Source organism: Salvia hispanica, chromosome 2, assembly GCF_023119035.1.
Source record: "Salvia hispanica cultivar TCC Black 2014 chromosome 2, UniMelb_Shisp_WGS_1.0, whole genome shotgun sequence".
Taxonomy (NCBI): domain Eukaryota; kingdom Viridiplantae; phylum Streptophyta; class Magnoliopsida; order Lamiales; family Lamiaceae; genus Salvia; species Salvia hispanica.
Window position 1 is genome coordinate 7,452,484 of NC_062966.1, and position 25,624 is coordinate 7,478,107.

The 25,624-nt window shown below is 35.9% G+C and overlaps 3 protein-coding genes across 3 annotated transcripts; 2 read left to right on the plus strand and 1 right to left on the minus strand.

The window, feature by feature from the left end:
• The first annotated feature begins 1,647 nt into the window (after window positions 1-1,647).
• Window positions 1,648-2,833, plus strand: LOC125205541 (protein RGF1 INDUCIBLE TRANSCRIPTION FACTOR 1-like). The gene is made up of 3 exons (XM_048104557.1): window positions 1,648-1,963; window positions 2,100-2,315; window positions 2,493-2,833. The coding sequence occupies exons 1-3, from the start codon at window positions 1,790-1,792 to the stop codon at window positions 2,679-2,681; spliced, it is 579 nt and encodes a 192-aa protein (XP_047960514.1). The 5' UTR covers window positions 1,648-1,789; the 3' UTR covers window positions 2,682-2,833.
• Window positions 2,834-5,309: 2,476 nt separating this feature from the next.
• On the minus strand, window positions 5,310-6,765 carry LOC125205540 (RING-H2 finger protein ATL52-like). The gene has a single exon (XM_048104556.1). It carries the CDS (start codon window positions 6,291-6,293, stop codon window positions 5,499-5,501), a length of 795 nt encoding a protein of 264 aa, XP_047960513.1. The 5' UTR covers window positions 6,294-6,765; the 3' UTR covers window positions 5,310-5,498.
• Window positions 6,766-7,531: 766 nt separating this feature from the next.
• On the plus strand, window positions 7,532-9,393 carry LOC125205538 (purine-uracil permease NCS1-like). The gene has a single exon (XM_048104555.1). It carries the CDS (start codon window positions 7,662-7,664, stop codon window positions 9,354-9,356), a length of 1,695 nt encoding a protein of 564 aa, XP_047960512.1. The 5' UTR covers window positions 7,532-7,661; the 3' UTR covers window positions 9,357-9,393.
• The last annotated feature ends 16,231 nt before the right edge of the window (window positions 9,394-25,624 follow it).

A 25,624-nucleotide genomic window follows, 5' to 3' on the forward strand; every position in this document is an offset into this window, starting at 1 on the left:
TGTTTATAGATTGTTAATCCCAATGGTCTTAGTTTTGTGCCAAACTTGATTGCTCCGCCAGCAATAAAGATGTATTCTTTTCTGTTCATTTCTTCGTACTCCTTGTTTCTTGAATTTAATCAAATGGATTCCTTTTATCCTTTTCTTATCATCCTCAAATCTTTAGTGCGAAATAATTATTATCTTCTCTCTTCGTCATTAAGATGAGTTCAATTTCAAATATCTAATGCATAGTATTTAATACACATTGTTTGAGATTCACAAATGAAAAGAAACCACAAAAATATGTCAATCGTGTACCCTTAGATTTACATTGTCTTTCACATGTAATAGAACGAATATTGGAACAAAGTTAGAGCATTGAAACACTCGTTGGATATGGTGGAAATTACATTCACCTGATATATTATTTAATTGCAAATTTAATTTGGATTTATCCTGGTTGTTATATAAACTATATCGGTTCTTATCTTTGAAGAGACAGGTAGAGTCAAATAAAGTATTCTAGGCATAAGTTTAATCAAAAAGATATTGACTAATCCTAACTGATTATCTCTAGAGCACGAGTGCTTTTCTCCTATTTCGGAGAGATGAAGTGAGTTTTGGGCGTTTGATGACAGGCCAAAAAAGGGTAGGCCTAACCACTTGATAAATTAAAACAATAATCATATTTTCTAAATTAATTTGTTATGGAGATTGGAGAATAATTGTACCCAAACTCTACCACGTATATATGCAGCTCTTCATAAATTTTTGATGTAGTCTAGTAACAACTCAAAAATTCGGTATCATATCGTTAAAATATTAATGTTATATTTTTAAAAATACTATGGCATTACGTCCATATCTCAGTTGGTCAATATAAATTAAATATTCTTGTAAGAAGATGTGTTCATTATCCTAATAATTAAAATATTTTTCTAGCGGTTTTGTAAATCAAGAATAGTTGTACATAATCAAACATATTTCCTTATTTGAACGGTCTCTAATAAATATTTTATTTCACTTTTATTATTTTTAGTAAGTGGTTCACGTATTCTACTAACTGACTATACTTATAATTATTTCAAAATTAATACTCACACAAAGTGAGATTCTAATTCCACTAACTTTTTTCACCTATTCTTCTATGCAAAGTCAAAAAATTTATTGAAATTTATACCGATTAAATATAGGATATTTAATGGGGACGGGAGTGAACAGTATAATAGTGTTAGTATTGAAGTGGTTATCTTTAACGAAATTTATCCATAAAAAAGCAGTCAGATATCAAAATCGTGACATGGTGAAAAAATTAAAAAAAAGAATTCCTTAGCTTATGTTTAATTATTCCGGACGTGACATATTGCCTAAATCTCACTCTTTGTAATTAGCAGAAGTGAAGGGGGAGCGTGAATAATGGGAAAGCTTGAGGGTATTTCAGACTATTCGGAACTTAGAGTAGATCACTCAAGCAAACTAAACGACGTCGTAGCTGGCCGAACTATGAAGATCCAAAATATTGCGCCAAACGCAAAACCAATCCCTCTTCACATCCAACGGCCCAAGAAAATCCTGAGCCACCCCTCGCAATCCTGGCCCTTGATTCTTCATAACATTAGGCTTTTGTCCCTTCCTTTGCTTGGTATAGTTTAGTTGTTGGTATTTAAGTTGCTGGTTGTTTAGGTTAGGCCTCCTCTCTCTCTTCCCTTCTCTTTCTCTCTGCAAAAAATTTCCCTCTCGGAATCCAAATTTGAGAATGCCACACAATCTCTCTCTAAATTAAATACAGTGAATTCGATTGGGCACAATGCTGGCTCCTCCATGGCTGGAGAGGCTTCTAAGCACCTCTTTCTTCAACATCTGCCGCAGCCACAGCGACGCCGCCCGGAGCGAATGCAATATGTTCTGCTTGGATTGCAATGCCGGCGCCTTCTGCTTCTACTGCCGCTCCTCCAAACACAAGGATCATCAAGTTATTCAGGTATTACAATTTTTTCAATTCGATTAATTGATTGTAGCGTACGTTACGTCAATTGAGAGGGGGCGTTACATCAATTGAGAGCTTCCTTGTTTTCTCCACCGATTAATTGCGACGGCATTGCGAATTTGAGTTGCAGATTCGGAGATCTTCGTATCACGATGTGGTGAGGGTTTCCGAGATTCAGAAGGTTTTGGATATAAGCGGAGTCCAGACGTATGTGATTAACAGCGCACGGGTTTTGTTCCTCAACGAGCGGCCTCAGCCTAAAGGTGGGAAAGCAGTCTCTCATCTCTGCGAAATCTGCGGGAGAAACCTCTTAGACACATTCCGCTTCTGTTCTCTCGGATGCAAGGTTGATTTTCTCTCTCTCTCTCTACTTAAATACTCAATTATCTTAATCAAGATGATTAATGAGATGACGACTGTGCTCATCAATAATCATAATTCGCAATTCAACTAATTAATTTATTGTTTTCAATTTTCATATTTCAAAATTGACATTGGAATGTATGTATTATATGAATGTTAGCTTGTAGGAATAAAGGGAAATGGGGAAGGAAGCTTTATTATCCAAGGAATATCGGCGTCATCATCATCAAATCAAGAGGAGGAAGAATTGCGTGAGGGGTCACAACAAGACATATACCCGCCCACGCCCCCTCCACCTCCAAGATCAAGAAGAAAAGGCATTCCTCAAAGGGCACCTTTTAGGTCATAATTCTTTTTTTTTTTTTCCTATTTACAAATTCAATTAACAAAATTACTCCTAAACTACTTTATACAACTCACATTTTGGGGTCATTGTCCCCCCTCATAAAAAAGCAATTGTAGGTACCAATATTTAATTCAAATCCATGGATTCTTTCTTTCCTTCCTTTTTTTTTTCTTCTTCACAAAAAAAAAAGAGAACAAAATGTGTTGATGATATTGATGATTAATAATGTGAAAGAATTGTTATTGAAATTTGTTTGCAAGGATGTATTATGTACATTATTGTAATTAACAAAGAAATTTAGTATTTATAAAAGTAAAGTTGGGCATTTAAAAGTCCGTCCCGTTTCATATACTATAGTTTTCATGGGGCCATCAACTCACATGCTTCATTTACATAAAGAAAAACGCCTTTTATTTTCTGTTTATTAACATTATAACATGCAATGAGGCAAATAACCTTTCTTTTATCGTTACTCGATTTGGATATTTTCTCTCCTTTGTTTAATGCTGCCCTTTACTTAATCTCTAATTTAATCTCTAAATCTAAGCAAAATTTTAGTCTTTATATTTCAACAATCTGAAGTAAGGAAAGTTCTATTCGAAGAAATCGAGGTTTGATGTTTAGTCTTTTTAGACGAAGAGAGCAAGCAATTCTTTTATTCATCGGACAGATTATTGTTAATTTAAAATGAGTTTTGAAGGATTAAATTATTAATTTAACAGGTAGGGAGAAGGTTCGTTTTATCGTGGTTTGAAGCAATGGATACTCCCTTCAACCAATCAATTAATTAGTAGCAATTTGATTAGCTAACTAATTAATCCTTTTGGTAGCATTGATAAATTCAAACGTATTAATCTCACTAGGGCCATGGGGGCCACTCTATGAATATAAATACTATACATACATAGGCCAGCAACATGTATGGTCCTAAGTGAAATATAGAATTGGTATAGGTGGTTGAATTTTTATGTTTAATTTGATAATGAATTTGTGGAAAATAGGCCGTAAATAGTGCGTTGCGTAGAGACTAGTATTTAATGGCCAAATGCACTTCTATTGGCTTTACTTGTCAATTGAATGCTCTCTCTATTAATCACTTAATTAAAATTATCATTTACTAGTATATCTTTCGATTTTACAACTCATTTGTGCTGAAATCAAATTGACTAATTTTAGGAGGTCAATCCACTTCTGGCGCATTTGCTTGCTATATCCATCAATCCATCTAACAACCTCTGTTTATTCAATCCGTTTTATTGATTTACAAACTATATGATCAACTCATTTCACTCAAAAGAAAACCATTTTACAAGAATTTATACAATCTTCTCTAATTTATGTTATATGGAGAGGGAATATAATATAAGAGAAAATAAAATAAAAAAATTAGAATATTTTTTAGAAATATTTTATTTTAAGAGCTACATCTAAAAAGGGGAAAATGTGTCACTTGAATATATACCAAATTCGACTGAATTAGAATTAGGTGAATAGTTAAGGTTTGTGATGCATGATGGTAGTTTGGTTTTTCCATAACTGTTTGAATCATGTTAGTGTAAATTTATTTATATCAATATCATGTTATCGTATTTAATTAGGACCAGTTATTTTGGCAATGATGCCCATGTGCCCATCGTGATCCTATTTATTATGTATCATCTCTTTATTTAAGTACTAGTAGAATTTAGTAGCTGCATAGCGCCATCAATCATTTTATATATTTTTCAAACAATTGATTTGACTGGATAAAAAGATTAGTTTGGAGTCATAATATTTGAATTATGAAGAAATCTTAGACAAAATTTGGTTCAATATTAATAATTTCACTCTAGCATTTAGCATAAATTGGTTATTTAGGCCTAATTTTAGATCAATTCGCCAGTCTATATATCAAATGTAGGCCCATTATTAGCAGGCTTTTGGGTGATGTCAAATTTATTTTTCAATTTTTAAGGCCCAGAGAAGCGTGTTCTATTAAGCCCAAATTTGGTCACTTGTGTCACGCACCTACGTCTTGGTGTGCCGTCGTCGCATACTCCATTGGCAAGAGCTGGATACTTGGACACACAGCTAGAATGAGAGATCATGGATTGTTTTCATAGTGCTCCAAGAAACTAGATTGCTACCAAGAAATATAGAATAGACAGATGCAGATCATCTAGTTTAAAATAAAACGAACTCAGTCAACATCAGAATATGTAACAAGAGTAAATTAAGAGCTACAGCTAAAAGGTAAGCCCAAAAATTGAATACGTTTTACTTTATGGCGAATTCATTTTACCGCTTGAAAATGGGCAACAATAGGATTAGATCTGCAAACTTGGGTATCCGAACCCGAAATCTTTAAAATATTGTACCCAATGTCAAATCCGCATGCATGTGAATTCGGATACCCAAATCCGACTAATTGAGTACCCGTAAACCCTAAATTATTATGGTTCAGATTTATTCAATTTATATAAATTATACATTATGGATTTATGGTCACTGTAGAAGTTATAAAATTAACAATACTTATTGACTATCGATCACTGAAATTTAAACTTCAAATTTAGTGATTTAGTTTTCTCATTGTTATGAAAAGTATGACTTTAAATGGTGTATATAATATTTTTCAGACATCTATACTAATATTCTTTCGAATTTGAAAATCTAAAAGGTGCAAAATGCAATTTTTATGTTCCAAATTTGAAATACAGTAGTATTTCTTTAAAATTACAACAGACTTACTAAAGTTTGGATCATATACGTGAATTCGAAATTACTGAACATCATCCTTAGCTTTCCTCATACTAATAATTAATTTAATAAATAATTAATTTAGTAAGGTAGAATTGAATTTGTGTGATTAGTCCGCAAGCAAGAGATGGACCTGAGCCACTTGTGATCGAAGTGGCTCAACGACCCACTCCTCCTTATAGTAATTTGATCTGTGGAGGAAGACAAAAACGACGTCGCACCCGCACAATTAGTCCTCTGCACATCAATCACCACAACCGACTGATCCATCGACAGCGACCGCTTCAGCCGCGCCGACGACGACCTCCGCTCCATCGGCGTCATCAACGACGCGCAATTACGGAGCAAACCAACCGATTGCCCCATCGACGACGGCTCAACGCTACTGCTCTCGCCACGATTAATTGGATCCACGGCTAGATCTGGAGATGCCGGTGCCGAATCTGTTTCCTGGCGGAGCACGGGCATCCGGCAGAGCGGACAGCTGGTGTGCGCCGCGAACCACTGGTCGATGCAGGAAACATGGAAGGCGTGGGTGCAATTAGGCAGCAGACGCACGGAGTCCTCGTCCTCGAATTCCCCCAAGCACACCGCGCATTCTCCTCCCTGATCGACGCCGCGGCGGCGCTTCCATACGGAGAAGGCGAGGATCGGAATCGATTTGACGAATTTCTCGTCGACGCCGGTCGGAGGCGGCGGCTGTGCCGCATCGGCATTTGCGGCGCGGCGCTTTAAGCAGTAGTTGGCGAGTAAGAGGTGGTAGGCCATTATAGCGATGACTGTGGCAACTATGCCGAGCATAGATATGAGTAACGGATTGAAGAAGGAAGCGTTAGTGCCGCTTTGTACCGTAGGCGGTGAGCTCAAGCCCTCCATCGTTCATCACATGTACTGTACGAAAATTTCCAGTCCAGGTATGTTTTCTCTTCTCTGGATTAAGTGTTGTTTGTGTATTTGAAAGAAGCAGATGCTACTACTATCTACTCAATCAATCGATGCGTATATATAATGTGCTACTGATATTATCCAAATGAAAAAATAATGTATCTTGGATCACCTACATTTTGGGAATTTTGGAGATCTTTGAAAGAGGCAAATGTTTGTGCGCACGTGTTAGAAAAATAGAGGAAGGGCGAGAGAAGAAGGGTGGTTGTGCGACAAGTGGGAGGAGGAATTGGACTACGGCGTTGATGAGGCGATTAAGTTGTTGAGAGTTTGGTGCAATTTATGATATGGTTAATCGTGGATGGGTGATTTGTCATGTGATGTTGCTTGCTCCTCTTAGTTACTTCATTATACTATTCGTTAAATACTGTAGACTTGATAACATCATAAGATTTGGTTTCTGCTAATCTGCTATGCATGGTTGGCATATCGGAATTTTGAATAAACGAAGATTTTTCCCTTCAATCATTGTGGAATTAAAAAAATTATTAATGATTGTAAAAATAATTTTATTTGGATTAATTAATTTGAGTACATGTCCACTTGTTTATTTTATAAAATAGATTGCAGATCCATGAGAGAGAGAGAGAGAGTGGAAATATACAAAACAAATGGGCTGCCACTATTTCAATCGCTGTTAATTGAAAATTGGGTTAATCATTATCATATCCTTTTTAAAAAGATTTAGTATTAGGCCGACATGGATACAACCAACCCAATAAATAGACTATGGCAGCCAAAGCAGGAAAAGGTCTGCTCCTTCTCCGTATATATAATAATACTAGTAAATAGAAAATCATCCATTTAAATTGCTTATTCTTGTAATAAATCCTCTTCTTTTACCGAGTTGTCTCTTGTTATTTTTCATCTTTAAATGGAGAATAGAAAAAAATGAAATGACGCTGTTAGTATTATTGATTGCCAGTTTGCCACTTTCCTTTTAGTTATCCAAATGGCAAATACCATGATTCATTTTGATATGAATATTCTTGTTGCATGTGCAGCATGTGGAATCAAACAATCATATATTCATAATATAGCAATCAGATCTGAGCCAGACTTATCTGATTCTAGTCCAGCTATTATCCGATCTGTCAAAAGTGACACAATAAGATACTAAAGTGAGAAACCCCTCTTATTGGTCAGCTTCTACATTGGAAAAATGATTCAAACTTAGGAGTATTTCATAAAATAAGTTATTATTGACTCGACGTGCGACTTTAATTCCACCATTCATATCTCATCACCAAATCATCGTCAAACTCTGAGATACCACACATCTCAAACTCCAAGAATCCCATGGTGTCCACAATTTTGAGCTTCAATCTCCATCTCCACCCCCACCACCAAAGCCACCTCTTCTCAAACCCCAAAACCAACTACCTCTTGAAGAAATCAGCAATATTCACAACCAACTTAACTAGAAAATTCTCCCTCCTCCCCAAAAAATGCTACCCCGATCCCTCAATGATATCATCATCATCATCATCAAATCAATCTCAATTAATCTCCCAGTTTGGAGATGTTGAGCCGGACCCCACCCTCATAAACGATGACCTAAAGCCGACGCCCCCGGCCCACCGGACTCTCTCTGGGCTGGATATGGCCAGCCTGTGGGTAGGGCTGGTGGTGGGGGTGCCATCATATTACCTAGCCGGCAGCCTAGTCGACCTGGGCATGGCCTGGTGGCAGGGCATCGCCACCGTGGTGGCTGCCAACGTAATCCTCCTATTCCCACTCGTCCTAACCGGCCACCCGGGCACCAAATACGGAATCTCCTTCCCAGTCCTAGCCAGATCCTCCTTCGGAATCCGCGGCGCTCATATCCCCACTCTCTTGCGAGCCCTGGTCGGGTGCGGCTGGTACGGGATTGAGTCATGGATCGGCGGTGAAGCAATCCTCCTCCTCCTTCCAGAAAGCGTGAAAGCGTCATCCCTTGCATTGCCAGTAAACTGGCTTGGCACTTCACCCCTGGCGTTCAGTTGCTTCATCGTGTTCTGGCTGCTGCAGCTCGGAACATTCTGGAACGGGATCGAAGGGATACAACAGATTGAGAAATACGCAGCTCCGGTTCTGAGCCTGCTCACTCTCTCCCTCCTCATGTGGTCGTATGTTCGAGCTGGCGGCTTCGGCCACATGCTCTCCCTCTCATCAAAGCTTTCGAGCTCCGAATTCTGGGCTCTGTTCTTCCCTTCACTGACAGCAAACATCAGTTTCTGGGCTACTCTAGCGCTAAACATCCCTGACTTCACTCGCTACGCCAAGAGCCAGCATGATCAAATCATAGGCCAAGCCGGTCTCCCCTTGTTCATGGGAGCATTCACATTTGTGGGGCTGGCAGTGACTTCCTCCACCACAGTCATATTCGGTGAAGTCATTTCCAGCCCAATCCAGCTTCTGGGGAGAATAGGTGGGATTTGGACCAAGATCTTAGCTATATTAGGCATAAGCCTGGCCATCATCACCACCAACGTGGCAGCCAACGTGGTCGCCCCAGCGAACGCGCTCGTCAATCTGAGCCCTTCCGTCTTCACGTTCCGGAGGGGGGCCCTGCTGACGGCGCTGCTGGGGATTGCCTTCCAGCCTTGGAGGCTGCTGCAGTCCAGTGAGAGCTTCGTGTACACGTGGCTGGTGGGGTACTCGGCGTTTCTGGGGCCCATCGCTGGGGTGATTCTGGTGGATTATTATTTGATCAAGGGTGCGGAGTTGAGCGTGGGGGATTTGTACACGATGAGCCCGAAAGGGGCTTACTACTACTTTGGTGGCTTCAATGTGGCTGCGATTGGGGCGTTGGTGGTTGGGGTTTTGCCTGTGGTTCCTGGTTTCTTGAATAAGCTTGGAATGTTGAGATCCGTTCCTCAACCGTTTGTGCTTATTTACAACAATGCTTGGTTCATTAGCTTCTTCTTAGCTGCCTTTGTGTACTGGCTATTGATCAAACTCACAGCTGCCTCATTCTCACACATTTCTGTTTATAATTGTCACACAAAATAAAAGCTATGTGGAGGGAGGAGTATCATTTTTCTACAAATCTGCTTCTAATTTTAGTTATTTCAATATTAAAAATTTATAAAGAATCTAGTGAAAGATAACAAGAAAAATGTGATTGTAACACTTAAAAATCATGGCTTACATAACGGTACAGGAGAATCAATGAAACTTAATTCATGCTGCTTGCAGAATATAAATAGAAGCATTTTCTTTATTAATGAGTAAATTCTGTTATTGGTCGTAATATGGTTGGAAATTGGGATAGCACATATATTGGGCCTAGCTCATGTAGAACTCCAATTGAGCAGGGTTTCACGTTTGGATCGTGATTCGTAAAGCCCACTTATTTCTGCCTATTTCAGCGAGTGATTAACAGGCATACCAAAGTTTTGCCCAATAATATAGCTTTCAGTTCGTTATGAATTGATGATGAAATCTATAATTCTCAAATGATTTGCGGAACGCAAACTCCGACATTCACGTCAGCAACAAATTTGGATATTTAGGGTGCGTTTGGAATACGGAATTGGAATTGAATTGGAATTGCAATTCTATGGAATTGAATTGAGTGGAATTGAATTCCAATTCAATTCTAAATCCATTGTTTGGCATTATTACAGAATTAATGTAGAATTGTATTATAATTCCAAATTCATTGTTTGGTTACTTAAAGATTGACATATATTTGGAATTGGTATAAACATTATTAAAATAACATTAACTATCTTAAGATTACTATCACATTCAATTATCACGTTCAATTAGATCCATATACTATAATATCATACATCTAAATTAAATAAATAGATAAATTTTTTTTCTTATCTTCTAAAGCTAATATATAAATAAAATCAGTACGTGACATTATATATATTAACAGAAGCAAAATGATAAATTTTGTAATCTAAGATATTATACATAAATATAGTAATATAAAAATCATGATCTTGCTTCTATTTATTAGATTTTAAAGTAGTATTTGCATCCGGCTCAAGTGGTAAAAGACCAATATCTAAACAGATACTAAGGTTTCAACTGTACATTCAAAGGTACTATTCTTCATAAACAAAGTATCCTATATTAAATATAACATATTCAACTTCAAATAAAGTTCAAATTGAATGTCACTTATCAAGTTGAGCTTTAAGCCACTTGTACTTCAATTCTACCGGTATACCCACAAATTTATCGAATAATATGCCATCGTGCATCATCAAATCAAGAGCCTTGATCAACTGCATCTCATCCAAATCAATCGTCTTCAACTCTGCTAATATTTCTTGGGGATTAATCTTTTTTTGCTTTTCTATAATAAGCTTTTTCTCTTTTATAAGAAGCTTTTTTTGCTCTATATCAAGCTTTTTCTGCTCCACAACAAGCTCAGACTTATTCTTTTCCACCATTAGATAGTCACTAAAATCAGTACTCATTCGTTGCACACAATCAGATATGACCTTAGTCGATGACGCTTTCTTCTTTGACCCTAGAGAATTTGAGGAAGATGTTGTCTCCTTTCGTTTTTACTACTATAAATTAAACAATGGATGAAAAAAAAGTATATGAATCATTTTTTTTCTCATCTAACCTCCCTCAGTTATTCTCAACAACATCACAGAAGTGTAGAGTAGCAAACTAGTTCTGCACTGTTACAGATATTAAACCTCTCATCATACTACTAAAAGCCACTAACAACACTAGGAGAAATGAACAGATCAGGAAGTCCATTTCTTGAAATTTAATAATGACATATGAAACACTATATCATCGTCATCATATAAACTTGCAAAGATAACAACAAGTAAAAAACTAAGTTCAGAAAGTTTAGTAAAAAACTAAATATCATCAATTGAAAACTTAAAGATAATAATCTCTTATCAAGCGTAAAGACAAGAATATACAGAAATGAACTTACCTTTAGTCGTTCGTTCCACACATTTTCATCATGAACCGCAATTCTGCCCATCGTGTAATCCCATGTGATTGGACTGCCAGAATTGCATGATATGCAATGGATGCAAGATATCGTGATGTTTCTCCCAAGTCTTTAAACGAGCTTGAATATTTCGCTTATCCACCTTCACGTTTAGATTCACCCGAAGTGCATTTATGGCAGCTGTCCAAGAGGTAGACTTCCAAGCCGATTTTCCATCAAGCTTGTTTCCTTGATTAATTTGCTCTATAAAGCTGGCTCCAAGAATTTTATCCATCTCGGGAGTCCAAGTCAAATATTTTGATTTTTCTTTCAATGCTTGTGGCTCAGCGGTCATCTAAAACAAACAAGAAAGCAATAAAACAATATGAAAGCATACTTTGGGTTTAGGAGAAGAGGCGAAATGGAAAATTAATGGGATTTTGGTGAGACTAAGTAGAAGATGAATTAGAAAAAGCCGAAGATGAAGAATGGGTGTTGCTGCCATTATCTCAAATCAAATCTTTGGCAGATTTAAAAAAACACGAAAATATTAACCCTAGCTAACAATTATAATTGAGATCAGAAAAAAATAACCCTAGATAGAAATCCAAAAGCCAAAAACGTCGACTAAGAAAAAACCCAATTCAACACAATTAACCCTAGCTAACAAATACAATCGAGATCTGAATTTTTTTTTGCCAGATTTAAAAAAACATGAAGTTTAACTGCTTTGCAAATTCATTCAAATGCAAAAACCAGAAAAACACACCATAACATAAAAGATGGTAGTAAACCTGAATTTTAGATGGGGAATAATTACCTTGATAATCGTTTGAACAGAGGTAGAGGTAAATCTGCAGAGAAAGAGGCCGTCGAATCTGCGGAGAAAGAGACCGTCGCGAGAGAGGAGCGAGAGAGGAGAGAATAAGCGGAACGAATTGGAGAAAATAATTATGACCCGCTTTTCTATTTTGACCCGAATAGATCCGCGTCTTTTTAAGTTCTGACCCAGAAATTGAAATTTGGAATTCGAATTCTTTAGTTAAACCATGGAATTGAAAGCATGGAATTGAAATACTTGGAATTATAATTCAATTCCAATTGTATACAATTTTTTTAACACCAAACAATAGAATTGGAATTGGAGCCCCAATTCCAATTCCATAGCCCCAATTCTATACTCCCAAACACAACCTTAAGGTTTCACGGTAAAATCATGATAAATGGAAAGTGTATGTATTGACGAGAAAATGTTCGTCAATTCATAAGCTATTCAGTAGCGACAGTCACGAGATGTTGGGTTTTTATAGTATTTTTTTTTGTTTTTAATCAATCTAAATCTATTCAAGCTCTTCCACACTATAAAAGGACATGTCTCATATTTAAGCCATCATACCTCTTGGAGAGGAAATTATTGAGAATATAAACATTTTTTACGGCAAGAACAAGATTAATTGTAGTAATTGACTATCAACATCGTCTACCCAAAAATTTTGGGATTTTTCAGATGTGTGGGGCACTCTACTATAAAGTAACAAAACTGTACCCACTTTGTTATTTCTTCCATATATGGAAAAAACGCCATCTATGTTGGCATCTTATTAAGTAAAAACGCCAACCAAGTAGGCGTTTTACATTTTATTTTTGATATTATACAAATACAGTATATATTGAAAAACGCCTACTAGGTGGGCGTGTTTTGTTTAAAAAACGTCAGTGAAGTTGGCGTGTTTAAGCAATTTTTCGGGGAAAAAAATCCATATTTTTAATTTACCCATATTCCGTTGGCGTCTTTTAATGCAGAAACATTTTCGCATCCTGTTTTTATTTACAACATATCTTGCAGAGCCACAATCACCTTATAATACATTCATATATTTATCAATACATAAGGCAACATATTGGATACTATATAAGTCCATACAATATACCACAAGTCCAAATAGTAATCAATACATAAGTCCAAATAGTACTCAATACATAAGTCTAAACAACCAAGAAGTCGGGCAGTTGCGCCTGTCGTGACCAGGTTGACGACAATTTTAACAAAGGCGTCGGGCTCGTGGCTGGTCAGCTTCACGGACATCCATCTGATTAGGAATCCTAGTTGTACGGTATCGACCGCGACTTCGAGGCATTAACTGGGTTCGTGAACTGATAAGGCTTGTTTCATGCATTGGTTTTGGGTGATATTATACACTTACCGGGTTGATAATGTGCGAAAAAGTGGTGAATTTAAGTGTGCAAGAGCTTAAAAGTGTTGAAGTAGCAGAATGCAAGAACAACTTGATCAACTCGGAAAAGGAGCAAAAAATGGCCAAATCTGAGGACAAATTGATCAGTTGGAGATAAGCGGATCAAGAGGGCCTAGATGGGATGACCATGTCAGGCAGTCATGCTGATCCGATCAAGCTGGATCAAGTTGATGGTGCAAGCTGATCAACCCACCACATAAAGACATGAGCTGATCAAGTTGATCAAGAGGAATTTACACATGAAGACGTATCTCCTGGATCATCCTAATTTACTGCAAGGGTAAAATAGTCAAATCGGACGAGAAGTTACCTTAGGGTTGAAGATTGAAGCCGCTCTATAAATAGAAGCTTTCCACAATAAAGAAGTAGGCTGAACGCTACAGTAGTTTAGGTAGGGAGATCTCTTAGCTTAGTTTAGTTTAGTTTATCTTAGCTCTGTAGTCCCGATAGAGGAATTGACGACTCCGACATCGAGATTACATTTCATTCCATGTTTTAAAGGCTTTAGTGTAGATTTACAATGTGTTGGTTGTTTCGACAGTTGACGCCTCCATTTTATAAGCTCCTTCACACCTCGCTTTCTAGTTAGATTTGATGGGTTCGGCAAAGGAATTGACGACTCTGATGTTGGATCTTTGCTTTCTTTACCGCTTTTAAGATGCTGTAATTAGATCCCGAGTTTCATCAGAGGAATTGATGATTCCGCCATTGGATCTCGGTTTATTTCCAGTTTTTAAGAAGCTTTGGTATATTTTCATGTTTTCAATGCTTTAGTGCAGGTTTACAGTGTGTTGGCCGTTTCAATGGTGGAATTGACGCATCCATCTTAGAAGCTCCTTCACACAATACTTTCTAGTTAGATTTAACGGATTCGGCAGATGAATTGACGACTTCTATGTGGGATCCTTGCTTTCTTTACCACTTTTAATGATGTTATTTATTCATGTTTCTTGAATGCTTTTAGCAATTGGTAGTTTAGATGTTTAGATCCATGTAGCTTAGCTCTGTAGCCTCGACGGAGGAATTGACAACTCCGACATTGGGATTACATTTCATTTCATACTTTATTAGTTAGATTAGTTTAAGCTCCCAAACTCGGTTTTCATGTTTAAAGTTCAAGTGTTCCACTCTAGTAATTAGATCCATACTCAAATGCTTAAGGCGCCGGTGGCTAAAACCAACCCCGTGTCGTAAAAACAATCTCGAGTAGGTCCATGGTTTTTGTGGTTCGACCCCTCTCTTGCCGCTTATAATTAGTAATATTTGTTGCAAAAGTGGAAAACTATAAATCTTGTTGAAAGGAGGAACACGTGCACACGACACACGTGCAAAACTCCTCTCTTCACCCGGCCCGTGGCCGGGGACTATGGTGTTATCTATTTGATTTTGTTTCTATGACACTGTGAATAGCTTTCGTTTTTTGTATTTTCTGTTTTTGATCATTTTCTTTGTTTTAAGCGGGACTTCTTATCCAAGGTGTTCCCAAAGTTGAAAAGACCATGATCGAGGGGAAGAAGAGAGATGTGGAAATCATAAGCGGCTGGTAGAAGCCGAGTGCACAAGTCCGAGGAGTTTCTCTTAATCCTTTTCATTTTGCTGTTATGGTTAATATTTACATTGATCCTTCGATATAAAGTCTTGGAAGCTTAGTTTGTAAATATTTTTCAATAAAAAAAGAGCCTGCTGCGGCAAGGTACTTCTCCATCCACAACACAAGGCGCGGGCAACAGAAGATCACTTGGAAGAGATGAATCAGACTCTAGAGCCGCTGACTCCAAGAGGGATCAGCCTAGGAAGTGACCACCCCCATGACCAAGTACTCTAAGTTTTTGTTTTTTATTTTCTGTAAATATGTGTTTATTTTTATTGAATATTTTCATCACACTTAGCGTGGTACCTTGCCTAAGTGTGAGAAGTTTCTACCTTGTTTATATGTTTTCTCTGATTTGTGTTGATATCTCTTCCCACTTAGCCCGATGCTCGGTCTAAGTGTGAGAAGTTTTTTGTTGATATAGCATGTTTTCTTTTCTGATTACATGTCTGTTTGTTGAGTGTTCTCCCACTTAGCCCATTGCATGGTCTAAGTGTGAGAAGTTGTGTGAATATAGCATGTTTTTATATATGTTGGTATATGTTTATTAAGTTTTCTCCCACTTAGCCCATTGCATGATACCTTTGTGATTCTGCAGAACATTCTTTCTAACATGTACCACACAAAACCTGTAATGACCTTTAGGTTCTTCTTTCCATATGGGAGAATTCATTGCATCTATGATTCCCGCATGCCTATCAGAAATTACACATATTTTATGCTTGGCTACCTGAAGTCTTATGCGTTCCATAAACCAAACATTTCTTATTAGCATCAAATCCAATAGCAATAAGAATTTTACCTCGACATCGTCCATGTAGATGAGTTCCATCAACTGTTAAAACTGGTTTGCATAGTTGAAAATCCTCCACAGCTGGTCCAAAAGCCCAAAATACGTACTTGAATACCTTGTTCATACTGTGGCTTAATCTGTCATCATGCAACCATTCGACAATTGTACCAGGATTTTGTCTTTGCATTTCATTCAAGTAAGACGGTAAAACTTTGAATGACCACTCCCATCCACCATATACAAGCTCAATAGCTGTCCTCCGAGCATACTATGCTTTCTTGTAACTAATTTTCACATGAAATATATTTTCAATATCCGCCACAATAGCTTTTACCTTGTAGGCAGGATCGTTTTCTATCTGATGTCGAACACTCAATGATATCATAGACGACGAAAGATTAGCGTGCCCATTATAATTGCGATCCCCCATACAAGTCTGAGCAGTGCTAAACACACTAATTTGCCAGTGATCATCATGCTTTCTCAATGTTGCTCGACACTTCCACAAATATTTCGGTAATGACTTATCTTTCGGATTTCCTTGTGGCCACTTACAAACCGAATGCCATCTCTTTCCTTTACTTTCAACAACTGTATATTGTCGGATTTTTTCCAAATGCCAAAAGTCACGGTCGTCTTCAATTCCAACTTTGTTCTAAATTTAGTATGCAAACCGACATTGCTAGGATCTTTTTCACTCCAATAATGCACTCTAGGATCAGCAGCCTCAAAGTTCTTTGGATCAAAACTATCATATGTGCATGGTAAGGTGCGAAAATAGTTCATTCCACGTTGTGGAAATTGTGGAACTACTTTTCCTCCAACTGCTGTTTCTCCAACCATCTGAGTTTGTACTAACAATGTTTACATCTTCTGAATCATAAGGTGATTGTGGATCAAGAAAGTCGGCTTTATCAGGACCTATAATGTCATCAACCACAAGACAATTGTCACTGTCCCCTAAACGCAAGCCTCCAACATCAAAATCTTGTGTTGCAGCAAAACTTGGTTCTTGGGCTCTCGTAGACGTACCAAAATCATAACTTATGACATGATGACTATTTTGTTGAGTAATTGCCGAATACTCAACAAATAATTCAATTTGACTTCCTGTACACTGAATATTAGTGGCATGCATACTTCTTCTAGTAGAGTACCTATAAACATGACTCCGGATCCAACGCATATAGTACGTTTCCATATTATTTGAACTTTGTTTTCAAATATGCTTATCCCCATCCTTTCACAAATTGTGCCCACAAGCTTATCGTAGGAAAAACTTTCATCCAACATAATGAATCCTTTTGAAAAAGGAGGATCATATGATAACTGCTCTAGAAATTATCTTACCACCCCAATATATATTAACACACCACGTCATACTATCTGCAATAATGTAAAACACAAATAAATATGCATTATTTTTTACATTCATCTTTATGTAGAGGAAACTTTATATATAATCAATATTTTTCTATAAATTACACTACAATATATACTATCATAACAATCCATCAAATATTGTCAAAAATTATATATACTAACCGAATAGGAGGACTAATGTGTGGAAGAATGAGCCAAAATCAAAATCTTCACGCTCAAATCGCCGATTGCGTCGACCCGAGCAAGGGTTTCGCGCAACTTTAAGGTTTTTTGCATTTGGGTAGGATAAAGGATTAAGGTTAGCGATTTTGGGGAGAGATCTGACTGATATCTGTTTCAATGCTAACACGCCAACCAGGATGGCGTTTTACTGTTCTTAGTTTATTTGCAGAATTTAATTGAGATGACTCATTCTGTCAAAAAACGCCAACGACAATGGCGTTTTTGAATTTAATTTTTATTTTTTTTAAAATCTTTTAAAGACGCCAACAGAGTAGGCGTTTATAAATTAAAAATATGGATTTTTTTCCCCGAAAATTGCTTAAACACGACAACTTCAGTGGCGTTTTTTAATCAAAACACGCCAACCTAGTGGGCGTTTTTCATTATATACTGTATTTGCATAAAAAAAAAATGTAAAACGCCTACTTGGTTGGCGTTTTATTTAATAAGACGCCAACATGGATGGCGTTTTTCCCATATATGGAAGAAATAACAAAGTGGGTACATTTATGTTACTTTAGTAGTAAAGTGCCCCACAAATCCGAAAAATCCAAAAATTTGTCCACAATAAGTATTTTACTTTTAGGTTTGTCTTGTTAGCCATGTGTGGGCGACTCCTAATTTGTAAAAGTAGGTTTTGCAAAGATAGTGTTAGAGCATCTCCAAGGGGATAGGTAAAGTATTATAACTATCCAATTTGTATTCTTTTCATTAGAAATCATTCTCTAAGGGGAAAGATATTTGAGAATGTATTATACTTTTTTCCATTTTACAAAGGTATCTTTACCTCTTCATCCATGGAGAGGTAAAATCTTATAACTACCATATTTTTCTCTTTTTTTATGAAAAAATATTTTCCAAATGAAAAATGTATTTGAGAAGGTATTATACCTTTATGTTTTGAAATGCATCTTGTACTATTTTTTAATTTTAGAAAAATAATTTATCTTTTTATATATCTTTTCTCTTATTTTCTCTTTTGAAAATGTAAATAGAGGATATGCCTTTTCTATATATATTATGCAAATCAAATTCCTTTCTATAGTGTTCGATTATATGTAAAATTTGAATAATTTTAAATTATTATTATTATTATTATTATTATTATTATTATTATTATTATTATTATTATTATTATTATTATTTCAAATTTTCAACGCCACCTTATTCAAATTTTTGGTTCCATTACTTGGGGGACATCGGCAGGTGGGGCTTGGGTCGTGTCTCACGCGGTCACGCCTCTGTCGCGGCTCCCTCTTAATCTTTTTGTTTGGGCCGTGCTTGCGGTCCGACCCCTTTTCATGGTGCTCAGAGAGTGCTCTAACAGTATATGGAAAATGCATCTGATCAATAAAATATTTTAGTAGCATGTGAAATTTCTTTGGAAACAAAATAGCTGGTTACCTAAGGCCAAAAATTGAATATATTAGGAAAAAGAGAGAGTAAAGATGCAATGTATCGAGAAGAACAAACAAAAACATCAAACGTAACAAGAATGCATCAGCAGACACCTATTCTACCCCATCAACACATGTTACACATCACTCTCATCAATTTCTTCAAATTTATTGGCTTTCATTCATATAATTAATTGAGGTATCTGTGCTCTAAGAGTTTTAGATTTGACTTAGCTGAGTGCTTACGAACTCATGTGTGTAAATATAGAATAAAATACTATAGTAATAGTTCAAAGAGAGGTTTCCCCTACTTTCTATAATAAAAGGAATAGTGTTTAAGACTTCAAAAAGAGCATTGATTAATTAATTAGGGTTATTTTTGGTTGACATGAGAGATAACTTGTAGTATTATTCTGGCTAACATAGTACCCCCTCCGACCTACGTTGCGTGACTTATTTTTTCCCCCTTGTTTTGGAACAATTATAGTACTATAAATAATTAAAGTGGACAGAGAGTAACGTAAGAGAGAATACATTAACTATTTATTATCATTTTTCTAAAACGAGTAAAAAAAAGAGGTGGCATAAGTAACATGGGACAAAGTTACTATATGGTAGAGCATGAATATATAACCCTCCGCCCACGAATAAGTCTCATTTGATTTTAATGCAGATTTTAAAAAATATAAAAAGAAATAGGTATATAAAGATAATTGAATGTGAGTCTCACTTTTATACATTAATTTTATAATTAAATGTGAATAGAAAAAATTAGTAGAATGTGAAACCTTCTTTAACATTTATAGTAAAAATAAATTAGGACTCTTATTGGCAGACAAGTCAAAATAAAAAAATAGGACTCCTAATATATATAGAAAAATAAAAAAAGTAAGACTCCAAATAAAAACCGTTATAGTAAAAGTAAAACAATAGGATTCCTAAACCAATCGCTATCTATATATATATGGATGGGGCGATATCTCCTTTACTCTCTAATTGGTTGACTTTGAGCTTTTCTTTAGAAATAAATTAATTGAATGTGGCGGTATCTAATTTGTTTCTCATGCCTCTTATAAAACGATTTTTTATTTCGGTGCATGGAATGTAACCATTTTCTTGCAACATTACAAAGACAGTTATTTAAATAAACAGATTTCAATACTCGGATATTAGTTGGGAGTCACTTGTTAGGTTTATAGTATTAATTTAGTTGAGCTAGAGTATTAAACCACGAAAATTAAATTGAAATGTAGGGTCTAGGTTGACTTTTTTTTCGAGGTATCATATAAATACATGTATATTTACATGCCCTGAACTCTATACTTTAAAATTATAATTCGTCATTGTCTATTATAAATACATAATTGTATGTCGTTCCAACTTCCAGTTGACATGAAATATAATGAGGAACAGAGGAAGTGAGATGTGATTATCTTTTCAAGCGATTGTGCGGAACTGATCAATTTTATTACTGTTTTCAAGTTTAAGGGAAGTATTTATTTTTATTTTTATTTTGTTTGCATTTACCCAATCACTCGCCACTACAACAAAAAATTCCTTTAAGACTTTTTTAATGTATTTAAGGACGCTAATTTATATTTTTAAATATACCAACAACGCTTTAAAAAGCGTTCTTGTTGTTGATGTCTCAACTAAAATTAAAGAACGCAAATATAAGTGTCCTAAAAAGTAAAAGATTAAGTTAATTTATCATTAATTCAAGGATGCTTTCTTTTGGATCCTTAAATGTCGTTATATTAAAAAACTTTCCAGCGCAAGTAATTGCGTATCTATTTTTGTGTCCTTAAAAAATAAGTTTTTTTTAGTGCGCCCAACTATCCAAATTTCAACAAATTTGAAATTATGCACTTTAGCCATATCAAATTGGTCCTTTTCAAGTTAATATTTTATAATTGATAAATAATTTGAAGCTTCTTCCTAATATAGTGTAGATATTACTTCCTCGGTCCACCAAATATTATTCACTTTTTATTATTTTGGTCCGTCCGCAAAATATTCTCCTTCTTTGCTTTTTCTTCAATTTTTTGGTTAATGTATTCTACTTTTCACTAATTCATTACACTCATATTCTATTATAAAATTAATATATAAAAGTTGGATTATCGCCCAACCAAATATGGACAATATTTGTTGGACCAAAAGAGTAATATTTTGGCCAAAAGATGAAATTTAAAATATTAAAACTATTCTTTTATTGATCCACTAGGATCGGATCAGTCATATAATATTTTATGCAAATTACAGATATGGATCATCTATTTAATCATATAATCCAAAACCGTTGACATTGTTTAATTAACGCATTCCGTTCAGGTCATTTCTGCGCTAATTGAATTTGTTTAGTTTCACGACTTTGCTATAAAATCCATGCTAAAAAAATGTTTGGCTAACCATATATACTTAATATTTTCACCATTAGTAATTGTTTTTATAGATCACCACTCACCAGACTCCCCATACATGTTAAAAGAAATTGTATCACTTTTGCGGCCACAATAATATACTTCCTCCGTCCACGATTAAGAGTCTCATTTCTAAATGGCACGGGTTTTAAGAAATGTTAAAAAAAGTAGATGGAAGAAAGTTAGTGGAATAGGGGTCTCACTTGTATATATTAGTTTTAAATGATATGTGAGTGGAATGTGAGGTCTCTTTACCATTTATGGTAATTATGAACCGGAACTCTTATTCCTGGACGGACCAAAATGGAAAAACGAGACTCTTATTCGTGGACATAGGGAGTACTCTACTATATTAGAATACGGTATTACGCGGGATTCTTTTACTTATAGTTAATATTTTAAAAAGCGGACCTCAGCTTCTTGATATGATGGGATATAATAAAGAGGAAATGGAATGCAGGTGAGAATGAAATTGTCATTTCTATTCCCATGTTTGATAACTACAAGAAATGGAATGAAGGTGAGAATATTTCCATTCTTGTACTTAGTAAGCACAAGAAATATAAAGGGAATGGAATTATTATTACTTGATTAATTCCATTTCCATGTTTGATAACTACAAATAATATAGAAATGAAATGGAATATAATATGAATAATTATTATGTTGATTCTACCATAAAAAAATATTTTAAGGGTGCATTCGGTACCATGGAATTGAGGGCTTGGAATTGGAGGCTCCAATTCCAAATCCGCTGTTCGGTATCATAAAAATATTTGGAATTGGAATTGGAATTGAATTGCAATTCCAATTCTTCCAATTCCACATTTTTAAGTAGAAAATTATAATTCCAAAATCCAAATAGTCATAAAATTTCATTATATACACACTTTATACACTTCACACACTACATACATTACACACTACACACATTTCTCACACTACACATACTACACTCATTTCACACACTACACACATTTCACACACTACACGCACTTCACACACTACATACAATTCACACACTACACACACTTCACACACTACACACACTACACACACTTCACACACTACACACTACACACATTTCACACACCACACACACCACACACATTCCACATTTTAGTGTGTGAACTATGTGAAATGTGTGTAGTGTGTGACGTGCGTGTAGTGTGTGTAGTGTGTGAAATGTGTGAAACGTGTGTAGTGTGTGAAATATGCATAGCGCGTGAAGTGTGCGTAATGTGTGTAGTGTCTGAAGTGCATGTAGTGCGTGTAGTATGTGTAGTGTGTGAAGTGAGTATAATGTGAAGTGTGTGTAGTGTGTGAAATGTGTGAAGTGTGTGTAGTGTGTAGTGTGTGAAGTATGTGTAGTGTGTTAAGTGTGTGCGTGTGTGTATTTTTCAATTATTAAAAATTTAAGTTTATTATAAAATTGTGATTATATTAAATTTAAATATAATACTCCCTCCGTCCCATAATAGATGTCACACTGTAACATTCTGAATTTTCGATCCCTAATTTTAGAGCCCTAGAATTTATTATTGATGACGTGGGAGATGTGATTTATTTGATAAACGAATTTATTGCGTGAGTTTCTTTGACCTGGAAGTTTGAAAAGTCAAAATTGTTGACTATGTGATGTGGCATGTGATTTATTAAATTATGAGGTGAATATTTGTTTAAGGGTGAGTGAGAATATTAGAGAAAATTTCCATAAATACTAGTTACCTAAATATTGAGATTTTCGAACCATTGACCTCTTTGAAGGAGGAATTTTATTTTTCCGGATTGAATTTAAATTCTTGGGATATTTATCCAAATTAAACCCAAAACCCAATTATTTCCTTATTTTTATTGAGAAAAATCGAGCCCCTTATTTTTCTAGGTGATTTTTGAAAATCACCCATGTAGGGAAGGAAATATTATTTTGCTTGTTTAATTGATTCCTTACTTGATTTCCTTCCATACCTAGAATTTAAATATTCTACCAAATCTTTCCATACCTCAAGAGATCTTGCCATATCTTATTTTAGTTAATATTAAAAATCCATGCCTTAATTTAAAAGGCTACTACACGCCTATTTCCTTTCCTCCAATGGGAGAATTTTTATTTTATTTTGCTCCGCGATATTTTATTCTACTCCGTAAAATATACCAAAACAAAATCTTGGCTAATTGGGAGCCATATATTTCGAAAATTTCATGCCTTGATACCCTAGTCTATTTTTGTTAATTCTTCTTCCCTACTTCACAATATTCATTTATTTAATTGTGGAGAATAAAATCTTACCAAATATTCTATTCTATTTACCTAAAGATCTTATTGAGCACTATAAATAAGAGGAACCCCTAACCCTAGCCCCCATAATTTTCGCCCCCCTCCCTTCTCCACTCTCTCTCAATTTTCTTCTACTTTACTTCAATAATCCTTCAACCTTTGATAAAAATTAGAGTTTGAGCCTCAAGATTTTGAAGAATCAAGTCTTTACTTCGTTTCTACCGTTTGTTTTTCTCGAACAGGTATTCTCATATTAATCTTCTTCTTTCTACTCGATTCCTCTTCTTTCTAACCGATTAATCGGTATTCTTGAACCCTCATGCATCTTATTGAGTGAAAGTGGGTTAAGGGGATACGGAGAACATGTATGTGTGTGTGTGTTGCGCGTGTGTGTGCGTGGCGTGTGCGTGTGTTTGTGTGGTGTTTGTGTGGTGTGTGTATGATGGCAAAATACTCTTATGTGACATATGTTGATGTTAGATCTAGATTTGAGATGCGAATGGAACTTATGCGATGAACGCATAAGTTAAGAGACATGCATGAGTTAAGAGTTTGTATTGAATCTGATTTGTGATATGTGCCTATGTGAATAAAAAGGTGAAACCTCAGTTGCGAAGCCGGATAACAAGAGAAAGAACTTACTTGAAATCTAAGCAGTCGAGGTGGGCTTTATTCTTAAACTCTTTTATGTTTCAAATTTATGAATGTGGAGAAATAAGGGTGGTTTAACTGTTATGCCATGCCTATGTTTGTTTTGTTGTGATATTGTGCGCCTGATGCCCAGTTTGAGAGTTCGCTTCATTGGGCTATAGGGCTATGGATATGTTAAACGAATTCGGGTCTGAGTATGGGCCACAAACCCTACCAGGCTGTGTACACGAGGGGATCGGGAGCCATCCTTGCTAGTCGGCCGGTCTCGTGGGCGAAAAGTGTGGCCACACTTTCGTCGCACCATGGAAAGATTGTGATTGTGGAATTTGATGAGAAAAGTGGGGAGTATGTTTGATTGGCCAATCTATGAAAATATATTTTGTGATACTCGTGATATTCTCTTATAACTGCTTAAAAACTCGAGTTCACTATGGTAAGGGTGGCATAACTTATAAAATGTTTTGGCAACGAGCTCACTGAGTATTTCAAAATACTCAGCCCTGCATGTGTTTTCCTTATGTGCAGGTTGAACGATGACGAGCGGTGGCGGGTGTTGAGCATGATAATTAATTAAGATGGTTGTTTTGAACTTCAAGCGTAGTTGTGTCTTCATACATAGCTATTCTTTCTCTTGGTCGCTTTCCGCTGAGTTTTTGATACACTTATGTTTATTTTGAATATTTTGCACTCTCCTTTCGGTTTAGAGGCCTTAGACTATCTTGTGGTTTGTATCTTGGAAACTATGTCATACTCTGGAGATTCTTGAACGCCATTTATTATACCTTCCTTTTTCTTATTCAAGTTTTTAGGTGAAGTTGTTGTTTTAAATACTCTGATAGTTCTTTCTAATCTTTTGGTCAACACTCTTTAAATGAAACCCTAGCCTTTGTTCATTTCTTCGAGTCCGTTTGGTAGCAGTTGCCGCATTTATTGTACCCTAGGAGGGCGGGCTGTTACACACACCTTCCTTTTTAGTTTGTCTCACAAAAGATGTCACATTTCCCTTTTTGGAAAAAGCCCCCTCTCACATTAATATAAATATATTATTTTCTCTCTCCACCTAACATACAAAATAACATATCCTAAAATCCTGTGTCATTCCTCAAGTGTGCCATCTACTATGGGACGGAAGGAGTATAAAATAATATTTATATATTTTTGTTAAAATTTAAAATAAGAAGAAAGGAAAATGGAATGGAATGGCCATTCATTAGCTAAATGGATGGAATGGCTATTCTGATGCATTTTTTATTAGCACTATAAACACCTACAAGTATACGTAGTAGGAATAATATAGCTAAAGGTCAGTACCGGATATCGATCACGGGGAAAACAATCACAGTCTGGCTACCTTCTACTAAGCTTC

Bases quoted from the DNA above. Each gene is read 5' to 3' on its own strand.
- LOC125205541 (XM_048104557.1), top strand. From the start codon at position 1,790: ATGCTGGCTCCTCCATGGCTGGAGAGGCTTCTAAGCACCTCTTTCTTC. The intron at 1,964-2,099 runs GTATTACAATTT...TTTGAGTTGCAG, and splicing joins AGGATCATCAAGTTATTCAG to ATTCGGAGATCTTCGTATCA. The intron at 2,316-2,492 runs GTTGATTTTCTC...TATGAATGTTAG, and splicing joins TCTGTTCTCTCGGATGCAAG to CTTGTAGGAATAAAGGGAAA.
- LOC125205538 (XM_048104555.1), top strand. From the start codon at position 7,662: ATGGTGTCCACAATTTTGAGCTTCAATCTCCATCTCCACCCCCACCAC.
- LOC125205540 (XM_048104556.1), bottom strand. From the start codon at position 6,293: ATGGAGGGCTTGAGCTCACCGCCTACGGTACAAAGCGGCACTAACGCT.